This window comes from Haliotis asinina, chromosome 1, assembly GCF_037392515.1.
Source record: "Haliotis asinina isolate JCU_RB_2024 chromosome 1, JCU_Hal_asi_v2, whole genome shotgun sequence".
In the NCBI taxonomy this organism is placed as follows: domain Eukaryota; kingdom Metazoa; phylum Mollusca; class Gastropoda; order Lepetellida; family Haliotidae; genus Haliotis; species Haliotis asinina.
In genome coordinates, this window is record NC_090280.1 from 11,523,948 (window position 1) to 11,538,538 (window position 14,591).

The following is a 14,591-nucleotide window of genomic DNA, read 5'->3' on the forward strand; positions in this document are numbered from 1 at the left end:
AGTGTGGGTTTATTGAGCGGTTCCAATTGTTTACCAGTTAGTAGGTAGTATTCTTTCATTGCTTCATCAACATCGTTGAATGTTTGAACGGCATGGTTTTCACACTGGAGTTGTTCGTTAATAAAATCGATCCTCTGGAGACGTTTTTTAGCGTACTCGGCCTGTGCTCTTTGTAATTTCTCAGTAGCGAGATCGTGCCGCTTCCTTTCTTCCTGTATTTCAGCCGCGTGATCATCTCGTAGTTTCGAGAAGAGGAAATTACTCCCGGAAAATGCCAGGGCATTCACTAACGCCCCACCGACCATCATAGCTATCGTGGCCATCCTATATTTATTTCATTATATTATCAGGTATTATTCCTTGTTTTACTAGGATGTCTTTTGTGGCCATCGCCATACCAAGGTTCATTATGAGCATACCCATATCCTGCAGGTTGAAATCTAGCTTGATAGTTGGTTGTTTAAGCACCATTTTAGTCAACCGAGCGTACCCTACGGCTAGACTGGCGACCACTGTGGCGTGGTGTGCGTCGTTGACGAACGTTTTCCCCTCAGACATTATGTATATGATATAAAATATTAAAATTATAACATGATATGCGGGTCTACCGTGGGGGTGGGGGGCTCACTGTTGGGTGGTGGCTCACTGTGGGAGGGTACCCCCACGTATAACCACGAGATAGCCAGGGCAGCAGTTACGCCTACAGCCAACAACAGTCGGGTTGGGTTGGTCACTTTATGTTGGTTACACCACCGTTTTTTACCGGCAGCTACTCTCTTAGGATTCTTCTGCCTGGTTACTGTTGGGGGCACCCCCACTGAAGGGGTTTCCACCGTCACCTCGGGACTCACTGTTGGGGGTGGGGTCTCCTCCATCACTGTGTCCACTGGGGTTTCCTGTGCAGCATCCATCTATACTATTATTATTATTCTTTCTCTCAAATTGACAATGTTTTGCCGTGATAATCGCCGCCGTCACTGGAGCCAACAACATACCATATTTGTGGTACAGCTCGCAGCTGATAGAGCTCACGGCGTGTTCGATAAAAGGGTCTTTATCTAGGTCCTCCCACAGGTAAAGTCGGCGCTCTGGTGGAATGGGAAGGAAGTATGACACAATACCGGTGTATATCTGGGTCATAGCCGATCCTATTGTCTTTGTCATTTCTGCTCCGAGCCGGGACTCGTATCTAGCGTACAGCTTATCGATTTCTTCGGCTGACATTTTGTGAATTTTATCCGGAGTGTAGTCTCCAAAGTAATGTTTGGCTTTGCCGCCAACAGCCAACGCCACCAGTTTCTCTCGCTTATCATCAGTGGGGCCTGCCGTACCCCCAGGTACCAACTGTTCGAGCAATTCCTCACACTCCATCTTATAATATAACAAGTAAGATTTAGTTTTAACTATATAATACCCGATGCAGGCAAAACACAGAGAAAGGAAGGTTAAGTTGCACACGACAAACACTTCAAATATCATAGCTATATGCTTAGCTTTGCTTAGCTTTGCTTAGCTTTGCTTAGCTTTAGCATACTATATATGCTACTGGTTGGTCGGTCTTGAGCACGAGCTTAGCGTGTTTAGTTTCAGCGTGCTGTTTCTTCACCCGTTCCCGTTCTAATTTGCTCATCACATCGTTCTCTCTCAAACACTCCTCGAACGAATCCCTGTCCTTGCAGTGAAATAAGGCCACCCATCGCGTCTGCTCCCTGAGGTCTTTCAACACCGAGTTGAACTTCTGCGTTAGCACCCAGACGCTGTGATTTGCATGCCGGCCGGAGAAGGCCAGGTACGATAGCATGTCTCTCTTTTTTGTTATCTCGCGATTAGCGCTGCAGTCGTCCAGTATGAACAGCGTCGGTTCCCCTTTAAATTTCTCGTGAAGAGCTTTCAACCAGTCCTGCAGGCGTGTTCCAGGGTCGATTTTGTGTACGTCCGGGTCCGTCATCACCCAAGGTCGCGCGTACGTTTTATTCATGCTCAGAGTAGGGCACATGATAACGATGTTATCGAACACATCCTTGTAGTAACCCTCCAACATATCCAACACGAAAACGGTCTTCCCACAGCCAGTCTGCCCGCACACTATGGCGCAGTGTGGGTCAGTGGGGAGGTCAATAGATGGTTTGCACGAATCTCCCATTGTCTATATTAAGTTGCGCGTCCATAATAACGTACAGATATAATTTCAACTTACCAGCGGTTTGAGCCTTCTTAGTAATCTGGATGGTTATCCCTTCGCTGCCGTTATCTGTACGGCGTCCGCTACCGTGCAGTTTATCATCATCCGTGGATCGCATGTCCAACCATAGGGCGTACTTGGTGGTCAGGTATTCACCGATCTGCACGGAGCCGAGGTCCAGGTCCTTTGTTATGTAATCCCCCACTGGTAGCTTTTTTATCTCATCCCACTGCTGGTGTGGTCTCATACCATGACTGAACAGCTGGTTGGGCACGCCCTCGATGGTCACTTCCACCTTTTCAATCTCGGGGTTGAAAAACTTCTCGCTGTCCCTCCGGAATGGCTCGTAATCCTCCACGGGGACGACCAGGATACCTTTCATCGATCGCGCCGGCACGTTCAGGTTGATATTCCACACAGTGTCGCTCTTATCTCGCACGACTGATCTATGCCTCAGTACGCGATCGTACAGGATAGCCATCTTCCCAGAGTACTGGCTTCGAACCTGCCTGGCCAGCTCCGGGCTAGTGACCATGTCGAACTCCAGAGAGATGTTGTCTATGGCATAACTGGCCTCATCACCGTTCGGCGTACGCACTACTTTGCTATAGTCGTTAAACGTGAGCTCGTATTCGAGCCTATCACCCAGCGCGGCCTGGTAAAACGGCGCGTGTCCCGTGAGCAACTCGAAGTCTAGCGGCACGCAGAATCGATTCCCGTATGCTCGAGCGATGGCCTTTTCACCGTCCGATAGTTTGTCTTGCTGGTCTTGCGTGAAGACATACCCTATGCGTGCCCGGGTTGATTTGCTGATGCCCTGGTACACATCATTGACTCGTTCTCTCTCGCTTTTCCAGAGATCCCTGTAGCAGTGAAACACATCGCTGTCGTCGATGCTCAGCACCTCGTTACCGCTGATCTTGACGGTCGTTTTCTTGATGATAGCTCGACCCACGTTCCGCACTAGCTCGCGTTTGTCGTTGTCGGAGGTCAACGTGATATTGAACGCCAGTCGAACAGTGTCTGGTACAATGAGGTCATTCTCACCAAGGTTTGGAAATCTAACCAGCAGAGTTTGATTCTGGTCTATCTTGCTGGGATTGTTGGTGATGGTCACCGACTGGCGCACGGCTCTGGCTCCTAATGGCTCTCTCAATCTTCTGAAAGGATCTAATTTTCTGCCGTACATTATTATATATAAACGAAATATATTTTTAATACTAAATAATGGATGAAGACATACCTATGGAGGAGATGCGGGGCGCTAGTGCCCAGGCATACGATGAGTAGGAGACCTCATTCAGTACTAGCCTACAGCCGGCTGTCGAGCAGGAGACCTCATTCTCGCCAGTTACCACACTCGTGAAGGGCACCGTCGAAGATTATTACAAAGCAGTTGAAGAAAGAGACAAAATCAAGCCGTGGGTAAGGGACTATACCAAGTTTTTTGTTGATCGCGAGGGCACGCTGCGTTTGATAAAGCACCCGGAGATCGATCTCTTTCATCAAACAACTAGAGAACCGCTTGCTTTATCAACACTGAAAAAAGACCATAAGATGAACTTTGTCCGCAAGGAACTAGGTTTCACAGAGTACGGTCGCGCGCGACCTGAGATTCCCCCGAAGGCCCGTCAAGATCTGGAAGTCATCAGGGACGCCACATCGGTTCAAAACATGACTTATAATATTGAAAAGGTGTTGGCTGACTACGAGAACAAGCCCTTCCCGGGCCTCGAAATTACCTTTCGGGAACTGAAGGGGTTGGACCTGTTGATGCAAACCATTCGTGGTCATCTCTGGAAAAGCACGGCCAAAGTGAGTGAGATAGACGACCACATCACCCGTGAAAAGACCAAACTTGGTGAAACTGAGGACGAGTCTATGAAAGCCACCATCGAGGAACGAATACATACTTTGGAAGATGAAAGGCAGGTCTGGTTGGAGACAGCGTCCGGCTACAAAGAAAAGCTTCGATCCCAGACCAACTGTGTGCGGGAAACCATCAATCAAGTCCTCTACCGAGACACCACGTTAGCAGACAGGATTCGGATATTGTTCCGGGAGCAAGGGATCACCATCGCCAGCATTCTGACTGCATTGGGTTTCATCATATCAACCCTGGTGGTGTCACTGACAGGGGGAACCCCCACACCTGCCGGCAGGGGAACTCCCACTCCCACAGGCGCTGGTGGTGTTAAAGACTGGATAAAAAACTCGGGGAAGGCCTAGCTAAACTGGCTGGTAAAGCCGCCGAAGCCCTTCCCGGCATCCTGGGTAGCATCGTCTCGTGGTTGTTGAGCGCTCTGTCTAAAACTGCCATGTGGCTCAGTCAAAACCTGTGGGCAGCCATCGTCGGCGTGGCGGGTCTGGTGTACGTAGCGGCTAAAAAATCTTTAACCAAATAAGTCACAAAGCTACCCCACCAACCACCAGGGCAGTTTTACTATCAATATGCTGCTGATAGGAGGCCTGAATATGGGGGGCCACCTCCTGTGGTGTTGGTTGAACTTTAGACTCCGGGGGTGGCGCCACTATACCCGTTTCACGTGGTGGGATGTGTGGGATATAGGTGGTGTTAATATCGGGGTTGATACCCAACTTTTGATCCTTCGTGGCTATGACTATTTTGTTGTTATAACCCACCACTTTTTTTACTCTCAGTTGCATATCACTCGGAGCCATGTACAACCCCACACCGAACACGTAATTGACTTTCGATCTGGCGTATTCTAACACGTTTTGGTAGCGTTCGATGGCCCGCGGGAGATCAACTGGAGAATTGATAGCATCCTCAACGTTGGAAACGAACTGTTTCTGAGCGTCGTAAGCAGTTCCCTTACCGAGGATGTTGGAACGCGTCATAGACTGCGCACCCAACAGCGCCCACACGTACGTTCGAATCGAGTCGTTCAAGCGTATTGTACCAGCACGAGTGAATTCTTTCGATGTTTTTGAGATCATTTTAGTCCAGGCTGTGGCTGCATCAGGATTGGTTTGCTTTATACAGCTGACATGGATCTGTTCATTCGTTGTGGGGCCTGTAAATGTATGACGGTGTGGGTTGTATGAACCATCTTTAGAACCGGCCTGATATGTTCCGGACCTGTAGAAGTACACGAGAACTATACCGAGACCATGGTTCACACCAGGAAGGCGAAAGTCTTTATTCGTTGGAATCTCAAACTCCCCACAAACACGTTCATAAGCGCGTTTATCATAGGGGTTATTCGTCATACTCCACGCTTTATCTTGGGGAAGAGGAGCACTTATTTCCTTCAATATTCGTCTCGTTTGATAATAAATATGAAACAAAATGACTGCCTTACTCAGTTCGTCTATACCGTAGTCTAGTGTCACACCCGACCCTGTCGTCGCACACCACACAGCAAAGTTGAGTTGGTTCTGCCAAAACTGCATTGGGTTTTGATTCCAGTTTACCACCGCCTGCGCGTTATTAACGGACACGACATAGTTTTCAAAGATATTAATAAAGGTTGTTTTAAACCCCGTACTACCTACCACCACGATTTTCAAGTGTGCTAAGTCCATATTATAATATATAATTTATATATTATAATATGTACATAACACTTCCAGGAATAACGAGCGGTGAGGCCGTTCAGCTGACGCACGCGATCGATGACACGTCAGGCCAACTCGAAGTCGCACTCTGCGATATCACCTACCTACCGCAATGGACTAACATCAATATCAGCAACAATAAGCTGTTCGTCAGTGGAACTCGCAGCCAGATAACTGACGGCTACTACAGCGTGTGCTCTCTAAACGACGAGGTCTTCAAACCCCTGGGAGCCGAACTCAAGATGAACGACTCAAACGGTACAGTGGTGTTAATCAACAACGGAAGAACCTCATTGAGGCTCGGCCGACCATTAGCGAGGATACTCGGTATGTCTCCTGACGAGATAAAACCAACAACAACCGTCACAGGCACGAAGTTACCCGATCTAGTACCGTACCGAGAGCTGTACATTCATCTCGGTCAGGTGAGCACAACGTACAACATTCAAGGAGGTCACCCTTCCACTATACTGAGAGCAGTGCCGGTGAAAACTGAGAAATTCAACGACGGTAGAACCGAGTCGTTTTCACCACGGCAGTATAAGAGATTAACCCAGGGCAACATACCTGAGCTGACAATATCGATGTTAGATATAAATCATAATCCTGTAAATATAGGATACCTCAGCTTAACGCTTCATGTAAAATGACCAGCGCATAAGGGCCCGGAGTGAAAAAATGCGTCAATATCGGGATCTCCGACCTCGGAGACACGCGCGGTTTCGACGCTCCCGGAGTAGATGGTAAATCGTATGCCTTGCAACTGAAAAACAACATTTACAAACGCGTTGAAATCCCCTCCGGTGGAACCCTAAGTGATATAGTAGATACCACAAGAGCAAAAATCAACACTAAGTACACCCTTGTCAACACCGGTAATAATAATTGGATAATATACCCATCGTTCGGGGGTAAACTGTTCGACTTAGACGATGTTGAGAGCACTACCGTCGCCCGAAACAAGCCATATATGCTCGTCTTCACCGAAGATGACAAGTGGGTGTTGTTACCCGATAACGACGACTGGTTTATCAATATTAGACTCGTCTCTCCCTACGTGTTCACGGATAACAAAGACAACCACCTAAACAAAGTCGTGAACAATGGAACCCTGCTCGTGGCTTACGTCCCAACTCAGAGACGTAGCGTAGTCGTCAGCCCAGTCAACACTACAGCAGCCCACATGCTAACGAGTAAACCGGCCATACAAAACGTGAAATTGCAGTTGGTGTCTGAATTCGAAGGCGTGGTCACTATACTAGAGGATCTACCGGCAAACTCAACACTGATCATCAAAGTCTACCTAGGGGAACCATCGGGGAATGATGTCGAGATAGTGAAGGGGATCAAACTCGGGTGGGTGAAACGACACCAGTATCAAGTTTGCAACGTTTACGTGCGGGTGGGTGCCGACTCCAACACCAGTCTGCAGGGGGTCAACGTGATCGTGGAAAACAAGATATCACTAACCAATATCTTCCTGCCTGCCAACATACACTTCATGGGTATGAAGTTCACCCCTGAACTATTATCAAAAAACCAGTTGGAAATTATATCGTAATAGTATAATAATGGCCAGTCATCATCCCAACACTACGCTTAACGACCTAGGAGATACGGAGGGATTCGATCAGCCTGGTGAGGAAGACGCCTTATATATCCTGCACTTCAAAGACAACGTGTACAGACGGGTGTCGTTATCAGATTTTAAAGAGCCCAAATGGAAGATCAACTTAACACTCGCCTCACCTTATATCACAATGGATGAAAATGAGTGGATCTCTAAGATTAGTAACAACGGTAGCTGGATCGGGGATTTCATCATTCCGGAGAGGGGATTCAAGATAATTATTAATTTCGTAAATAAATTAAGTTCTGTAGGGAAAAAAAAATTAACATTTAGAAATCGTTTGAGTAATATAAATATTCTTGATATATTCTCCCCTTCCACACTCATCATAGAAGTCTTCTTTTATTTAAGCAATGAAAACACCTCAAGAGTACACCAAATTTTACCCGGGGTGACAATACGCTGGTATGACGAACACATAGGCCAATATTGTTGTATTGTTATACAACGGGATACCCCGGGTCATATAAACCGCTTAATAAGCCTCAGTGGGGTTTTGATTACAACAGGAAAGTCTATTAACCTCTCACCTATTACCCTGACTAGTGGTCTAGACCTTATAGACTTCAAATTCACTTATGGACTATTAACTGAAACCCAATTAAAATATCTTTCATAATATATATTATAGGATGGGTCTGTACCCAGTCGTAGAGGAAGTAGCGAAGACATTGGAAACCGTAGATGGGTTCCGCTTGAGGCAGTTATGTGATGTGAAACGTCAACTAGAACATGACCGTGACACGCGGAAAGCACTATGTAAGAAGTACAATAGAGCTTTCAATATCGTGGACGGGGCTGACACTACCCTTATGGCAACCAGCATGGGACTAGGGGCTGCAGGTGTTGGGTTGTTAACCACCATCGTGGCTGCACCTATAGTGCTAGGTTTTGAAATAACAGCTGGGATAGCGGGGGTGTTAGGGTTGGCGCTTAAGTTGGTATCACGCAGACTGCATCGTAAGGCATTGAAACACGACGAGATCAGGGTTCTGGCCGAAGCAAAGCTGAACACAGTGAGTGAGCGTATTTCCACGGCACTCTCTGATAGTAAGATCTCAGAAGAGGAGTTTCGTTCAATCCTCTCTGAACTCAAAAAATATAACGGAATGAAACAAGATATTCGATCCAAGTCTCGTAAGTCTGCTATCAGCGAGGACGAGAAAAAAAAGTACATAGAACAGGGGATACAAAAAGCCCAACAAGCCTTTATTATGAACACCAAAGAGATCATAGGCGGTTCACGTTAAACTGTTTCATCGAGGTAAACGTGACATAGGCCGGGTAAGAGAAGAATTATTGATCGTACCGTACGGCACAGTGTTACCTCCTACCAACACAAAGTAGGCACAGTAATTACCGCCAACTTTTTTGTAGTAGGGGTAATAGTAGCAAGAGCTAAGGGCCCAACCAAAGCCTTATTTACTAAATAAGGCTTTGTAGAGACTTTTCTTGAAAGTGTTTTAGAACTGTCATTCCCTATACTACTCCCCCATCTCCCGATGTCGTTAGCTCCGGTACCCATAAAATATAACACACTGATTCCATGGATCGATGTGTACTATGCAGTGTGCTCAAAAGATGCCGATCTATTACGGGTAGGTTTTACCTCAGGTTTTAATTTACAGTTCACTGGTTCGTTCACTCCTAACAACGCTCCCAACCTTAGATCAGCAAGGCAGTTTCCTCAAATTGTCAACACCAAGCTACAAAAAGAAATCTCTCTTGGTCGTATCGCCGGGCCTTTCCCCTCATGCCCGATTCAAAACCTCAAGGTTTCTCCCGTTGGTTTAGTCAAAAAGAAATCAGACACATCAAGTGTCACCACAATCGCGGATAACTACCGTCTTATACACCACCTCTCCCATCCCCGGGGATCGTCCGTAAACGATGGAATTTCCGCGGAATTTTGCTCCGTTCAGTACTCACGATTCGATGAGGCGGTTAGTTTAGTGCAGCAATTAGGCAAGGGAGCTCAGTTAGCAAAATTTGATGTTAAGTCAGCCTTCCGTTTACTACCAGTCCGTCCGGAAGATTTCCACCTGTTAGGTATGTACTTTGAAGGAAATTACTATTTTGACAAATGTCTCCCTTTCGGTTGTTCGATATCATGCGCTCTTTTTGAAACATTTAGCCGTTTCTTGCAGTGGTGCATAAACAAACACACACACAGTGCATCCATCATGCATTACCTAGACGATTTCCTGGTGGGAGGTCGCGCCCAATCAGGCACATGTAAATACCTGTTAGATTCAAGCATTCAGCTTTTTCGACATTTCGGTATTCCCATAGCCCAGGAAAAAACAGTTCAACCAACCACGACCATCAAATTCCTAGGCATAACCATAGACACTATCTCTATGGAGATTAGGATACCACCTGAAAAAATCAATCACTTGTGTCAAGAAATTGTCGCCTTACTGCAGTCACAAAAGCGCAAACTAAAAGTTCACCAGTTACAATCTTTGTTAGGCAAGCTGTATTTTGTGTGTCGCGCAGTTAGGTGCGGGAGGGCTTTTTGTAGACGCTTGACTGATGCCCTTTGCGGAAACGTCTACCCCTATCATAGAATAAGACTCACTAACGGTATGAAACAGGACCTGCAAGTATGGTTACAGTTCCTCAGCATTACAATGGCGTATCCGTGTTTCATGATTCCATTTGGCTGTCTGGTCAGCATTTACGTCTTTTCACGGATGCATCTAGCACACACGGCTTCGGGGCGTATTTCCAGGGCAGCTGGACATGTGCGTCCTGGCCCCAAACGTGGATACAAAAAGGCTACACCAAGGATATGACACTCCTTGAATTATTTCCTATTGTGGTAGCGTTAAAACTGTGGGGAAATTGTTTGAGCAACAAAAAGGTTATGTTCACATGTGACAACCAAGCAGTCGTACATATTATCAACAAGCAATCATCCAAGAACAAGAGGGTCATGGCACTAGTAAGGTGCTTAGTATTACTCTCCTTGCAGCACAACATAATATTTCACGCCAAGTACATTAGCACGCATGATAATGCTATAGCTGACGCCCTTTCGCGCTTTCAGTGGCACCGATTTCACCAAATGGCTCCAGACGCGGACCCGACACAGACCAGCTTACCAAGAGACATTTGGGAGATTGTATGACAGAATCTCATATACTTATCGTGTCTTCTTTATCACGCAACACTAGACGCACTTATTACACGGCGCTGCAATGTCTCGAAACGTTTAGGCGCGCGTTTAGTCTACCATTAGGAGGACCCATTTGCCTAGACCAACTTCTGCAATTCATAGGCTACATGTCAATTCAAGGTAAATCCCCTCGTACTGTAAGGGCTTACATTTCAGCCTTATCCACCTGGAATAGACTAAATAACCTTATCAATCACTGTGAACATTTTTTGGTTAGAAAAGCCATCATTGGGATGCACAAGATTAAAGTTAGGAGGGACATACGAAAGCCCATCACATTTCCAATTCTTCAGCGCATCGTAGGTGTTTTGCCTGCTATCTGCAGCTCTTCTTACGAGGCTCAGGTTTTTAAGTCAGCATTTACCTTAGCCTTTTTTGGTTTCCTGAGGGTCAGCGAGTTGGTTTGCAGTTCACAAGCCGACGATTCAACAACTTCACTACAAATTAATGATGTTTCATTTTCAGGCGAGGGATTAACCTTGCGCATAAGATTTTCTAAAACCGACCAGTTCGGTAGAGGAACTCTGCTTTCAATTTCTCCTACTGCCTCAGAGCTATGCCCCGTTAGAGCTCTCTCTCTGTATCTCGCGTCCAGACCACGCACTAGCTCACAGCTGTTTGTCCATTTTGACGGCTCACCATTAACGCGCTATCAATTTCAGGCGATTCTCAATAAGTCGCTATCACATGTCGGTTATGACGCGACCCAGTATACATCACATTCTTTCAGAATAGGCGCTGCTACAACTGCGGCGATTAATGGTTTGGATGAAAGTATAATTCAGCAGTATGGTAGATGGACATCTTGTGCATACCAGGGTTATATTAGGATCTAATAAAGTAACCACGCATAATTAACTGATTCTACTTAATATTTACTAGCCTTGCTCTTACCAATTACATTGTAGCAATTTTTTCTGCTGTCCGATCTCTATGTTACAGATCTGGCCTGGGTGATTGGTGACAGCTACATGGCCAGGGCAAAGGGGAGCTTGGAACAACGCTTGCAATGTCTCGGCCGTACACGGTGGCAGGTCCGAGGCGGGAGGCGATGGAGCCACTTCCGAGCTTCGCTTAACAGTCTTTTGGCTTCCGCGTCTAACACCAGTCCTAAATGGCTCGTGATCCACTTAGGCTCAAACGACTTGTCCCAAACGTCCGCCAGGTCCATATATGAAGACATTATGTGTGATTTGCTGTATGCCAAGCTACGTATGCCTGATACGAGGCTGGTGTGGTCTTTCATGTTGCCACGGGTTGCGTGGCCGGCTGCTATGGACATCAAAAAGCTTGAACTTTCTCGTAAAAAGCTAAATCGAAGACTCTCAAACAGAATCTATGAGCTTCATGGGATCAGCGTCCGCCACGACCAGTTTGATCCGGTCAAATGTGGCCCGGAACATTACTTGGCTGACGGGGTGCACCTGTCAACCACTGCAATGGACATTTTTGTGCACAATATTGTTAGTGCTTTAACTGCTAGTTAACTCGGATAAATAAAATAACGGCAGTAAGTGAGCACGCGCTTGCATTATTTCCCAGCACAGTGTAAGTCGTTTATGCTGTTCGCGTATCCACTATTTTCTAATATCTATATGTTGCTGTGTGGATGGCCGGCGATTTATATCGCGGTGGCCTGCTTGGGGTGAGAAGCTATCAATCGCTATGCTGCTGGTTGTACGCTTTCACAGCAGAAACCAAAAAATCGTAATTCCAGCCTGCTTCACAGTAGGTGGAACTCATCGCTCGCTACGCTCACCTCGTCTGCTTGTCACAGCGGAAAGGTGATTATGCATTAATACTATGCTCTCGCTCGCTGCTGCTGCTCCTTCTCACCCCCGTAGCCATCCACACATATTGGCCATTACTCCCAAGATAATATCTTCCTTTTCATTTAAAACGCAAGTCCAGCAATAACTGATGACTTACAACAGGATAATTCTCTAACCTTTAGGATCAAGAGTGATGGAATACTCCACTATCTGATGACTTACAACAGGATAATTCTCTAACCTTTAGCATTAAGTGTGATGGAATACTCCACTGGCTGCCCCACTCCATTGTTGACATACACTTGGTATTCTCCGAAGTCGTCCTCCTGCACGTTTGTCAGGGTCAGAGTGGACATCACCGTGAGGTCTGAGATGCGGGTCAAGTTGGTGGAGGAGGTAAGGTTCCTCTGGGTGGTGATGTTGGTGCTGCTCCAGGTGATGTTGGGACTGGGATATGACAGGATATGAACTGACAGATTGATGTCACTGTTGGTGGCTGAAGCATATCTGTCCTGTACAGGGTAGGACTCATCGTATCTTGGTGAACCTGTAATGCAGAATAGCTCAGTAAGTGGACAGAGATGAATAGAATCAGTGAGGTTCATATCTCTGGAGGCGGTGGATCATATTCATCTTGTACAGGGTAAGATTCATCTTATGTTGGTGGACCTGTGATGACTTAGAGCTTAATAAGCGGACAGACACAGATGAAACCAATGATATAATGAGCAGAGGGGTATCACATGCTGCTGATGGATTCCTCCTTGATTTTACCTCGCAAAAATGTCCATAGATTCTGAAGCAGGAAAGGACATTCCTGAAGTCATTTCTGAAATGAATTCTAGACTGAATCAGTGTGATACAATTTTACATCTTGGTCGACATTGAAGATGAAGAAGAAGAATCAAGCAAAACAGAAGCACCAATTAAAGTCCAAATAATTTGAAAAATAGACCATATCATATATGTACTATTTGTCAGCAAAATATGAAACAATTCCGAACAGCACACCCATCCCTGTAAATAAATTACCAATCCCTTAGAATTTGTTTTCAAATGTGGTTGCAGTTCCTTTTGTGTCATGTTGACTGTAGGGAATCTGGGATTTAAAAAAAACCGTAATTACGCTTCAGACAGGGAAAGATAGAAATTATCAGCTACAAAAATTATACTGGAAATTTTCTGTGGAAAAAAAATATAGGATTCTTGTTCTCATTGCTTACACAATGCCATTTAAAAAGTGGTCAAATGTAATATATGTCATATTTGGGACAACTTTTAGTCTTGACTGCATACTTTGTGTACTCCTTCGATAGGTGTGAAATGGCAGGGCTCCCATGGCTGAAAGCTATGATTACACAATGCCATTTAGAAAGTGGTCATATGAGCTTGAAAGTGTAATCCCAAATATGACATGTTACTTGTTCTCACTGTCTCCCTAGTTCTTGGTTATGGAAATACTTATCATACTCATTCATCTTGCTTGTTTGAGTGGCATTTTAGAAGTTGAGGTGTACAAATAGGACAAATTGTTATGGATAACAACTTCTTTATTGCGTGATTGCGACATTTCGGTGCAGGTTCTTGTACCGTTGTCAAGCAGGAATGATGCATGAAATCCAGAACTTGCATATATGTATTAATAAAAACAATGAGATAACATAGAATACAAAGAAAACACAATTGACAACCGGAGCAACATAATGCCATGATTGGAGAAGCAGAAAGCTGGAGAAGCCAGTAGTACACAAAGGATAGTGAATGGAAGCCAGACATATACAAATAAAGGGGGCTACAATGAAGGAATTACAATGGAGGATGATATGTTTATACAATTGATTGGGCTTGGTAGAGGAGTGAATCATAAGCAGATGGAATGAAATCTCCTTGGTCACGGTTGATGGTGGGCTTGTGGCGTTTGATGTGAATGGCTTCATGAGCTTGCGCTTGGTGAAGTCTGTTTGGTTGTTGGCTAGGATTGTGATGTCAGACCACTGTATTTGATGATTAGGGTTTTCTTTGGTGTGGTCCGAGATGGCTGATTTCCTGTCCGAGTTAGTAAGAGAGGTGCGATCTTTCTGCTTCTCCAATCATGGCATTATGTTGCTCCGGTTGTCAATTGTGTTTTCTTTGTATACTATGGTATCTCACTGTTTTATTAGTATATATATATATATACAAGTTCTGGATTTTATGCATCATTCCTGCTTGACAACGGTACAAGAATCTGTACCGAAACGTCAC

At 45.5% G+C, this 14,591-nt stretch overlaps 2 protein-coding genes across 2 annotated transcripts in view; one reads left to right on the forward strand and one right to left on the reverse strand.

Annotated features, from left to right (window-relative positions):
* The window catches only part of LOC137287108 (contactin-2-like), a 349,511-nt gene that overhangs the window by 91,859 nt on the left and 243,061 nt on the right, over window positions 1-14,591 (reverse strand). Inside the window, exon 10 of the mRNA XM_067819247.1 lies at window positions 12,589-12,894. Within this exon, the coding sequence (XP_067675348.1) occupies window positions 12,589-12,894 (306 nt within the window). The remainder of the gene's footprint in view (window positions 1-12,588; window positions 12,895-14,591) is intronic.
* On the forward strand, window positions 8,897-12,062 carry LOC137257972 (uncharacterized). The gene is made up of 2 exons (XM_067795500.1): window positions 8,897-9,980; window positions 11,518-12,062. Exons 1-2 carry the CDS (start codon window positions 8,897-8,899, stop codon window positions 12,060-12,062), a joined length of 1,629 nt encoding a protein of 542 aa, XP_067651601.1.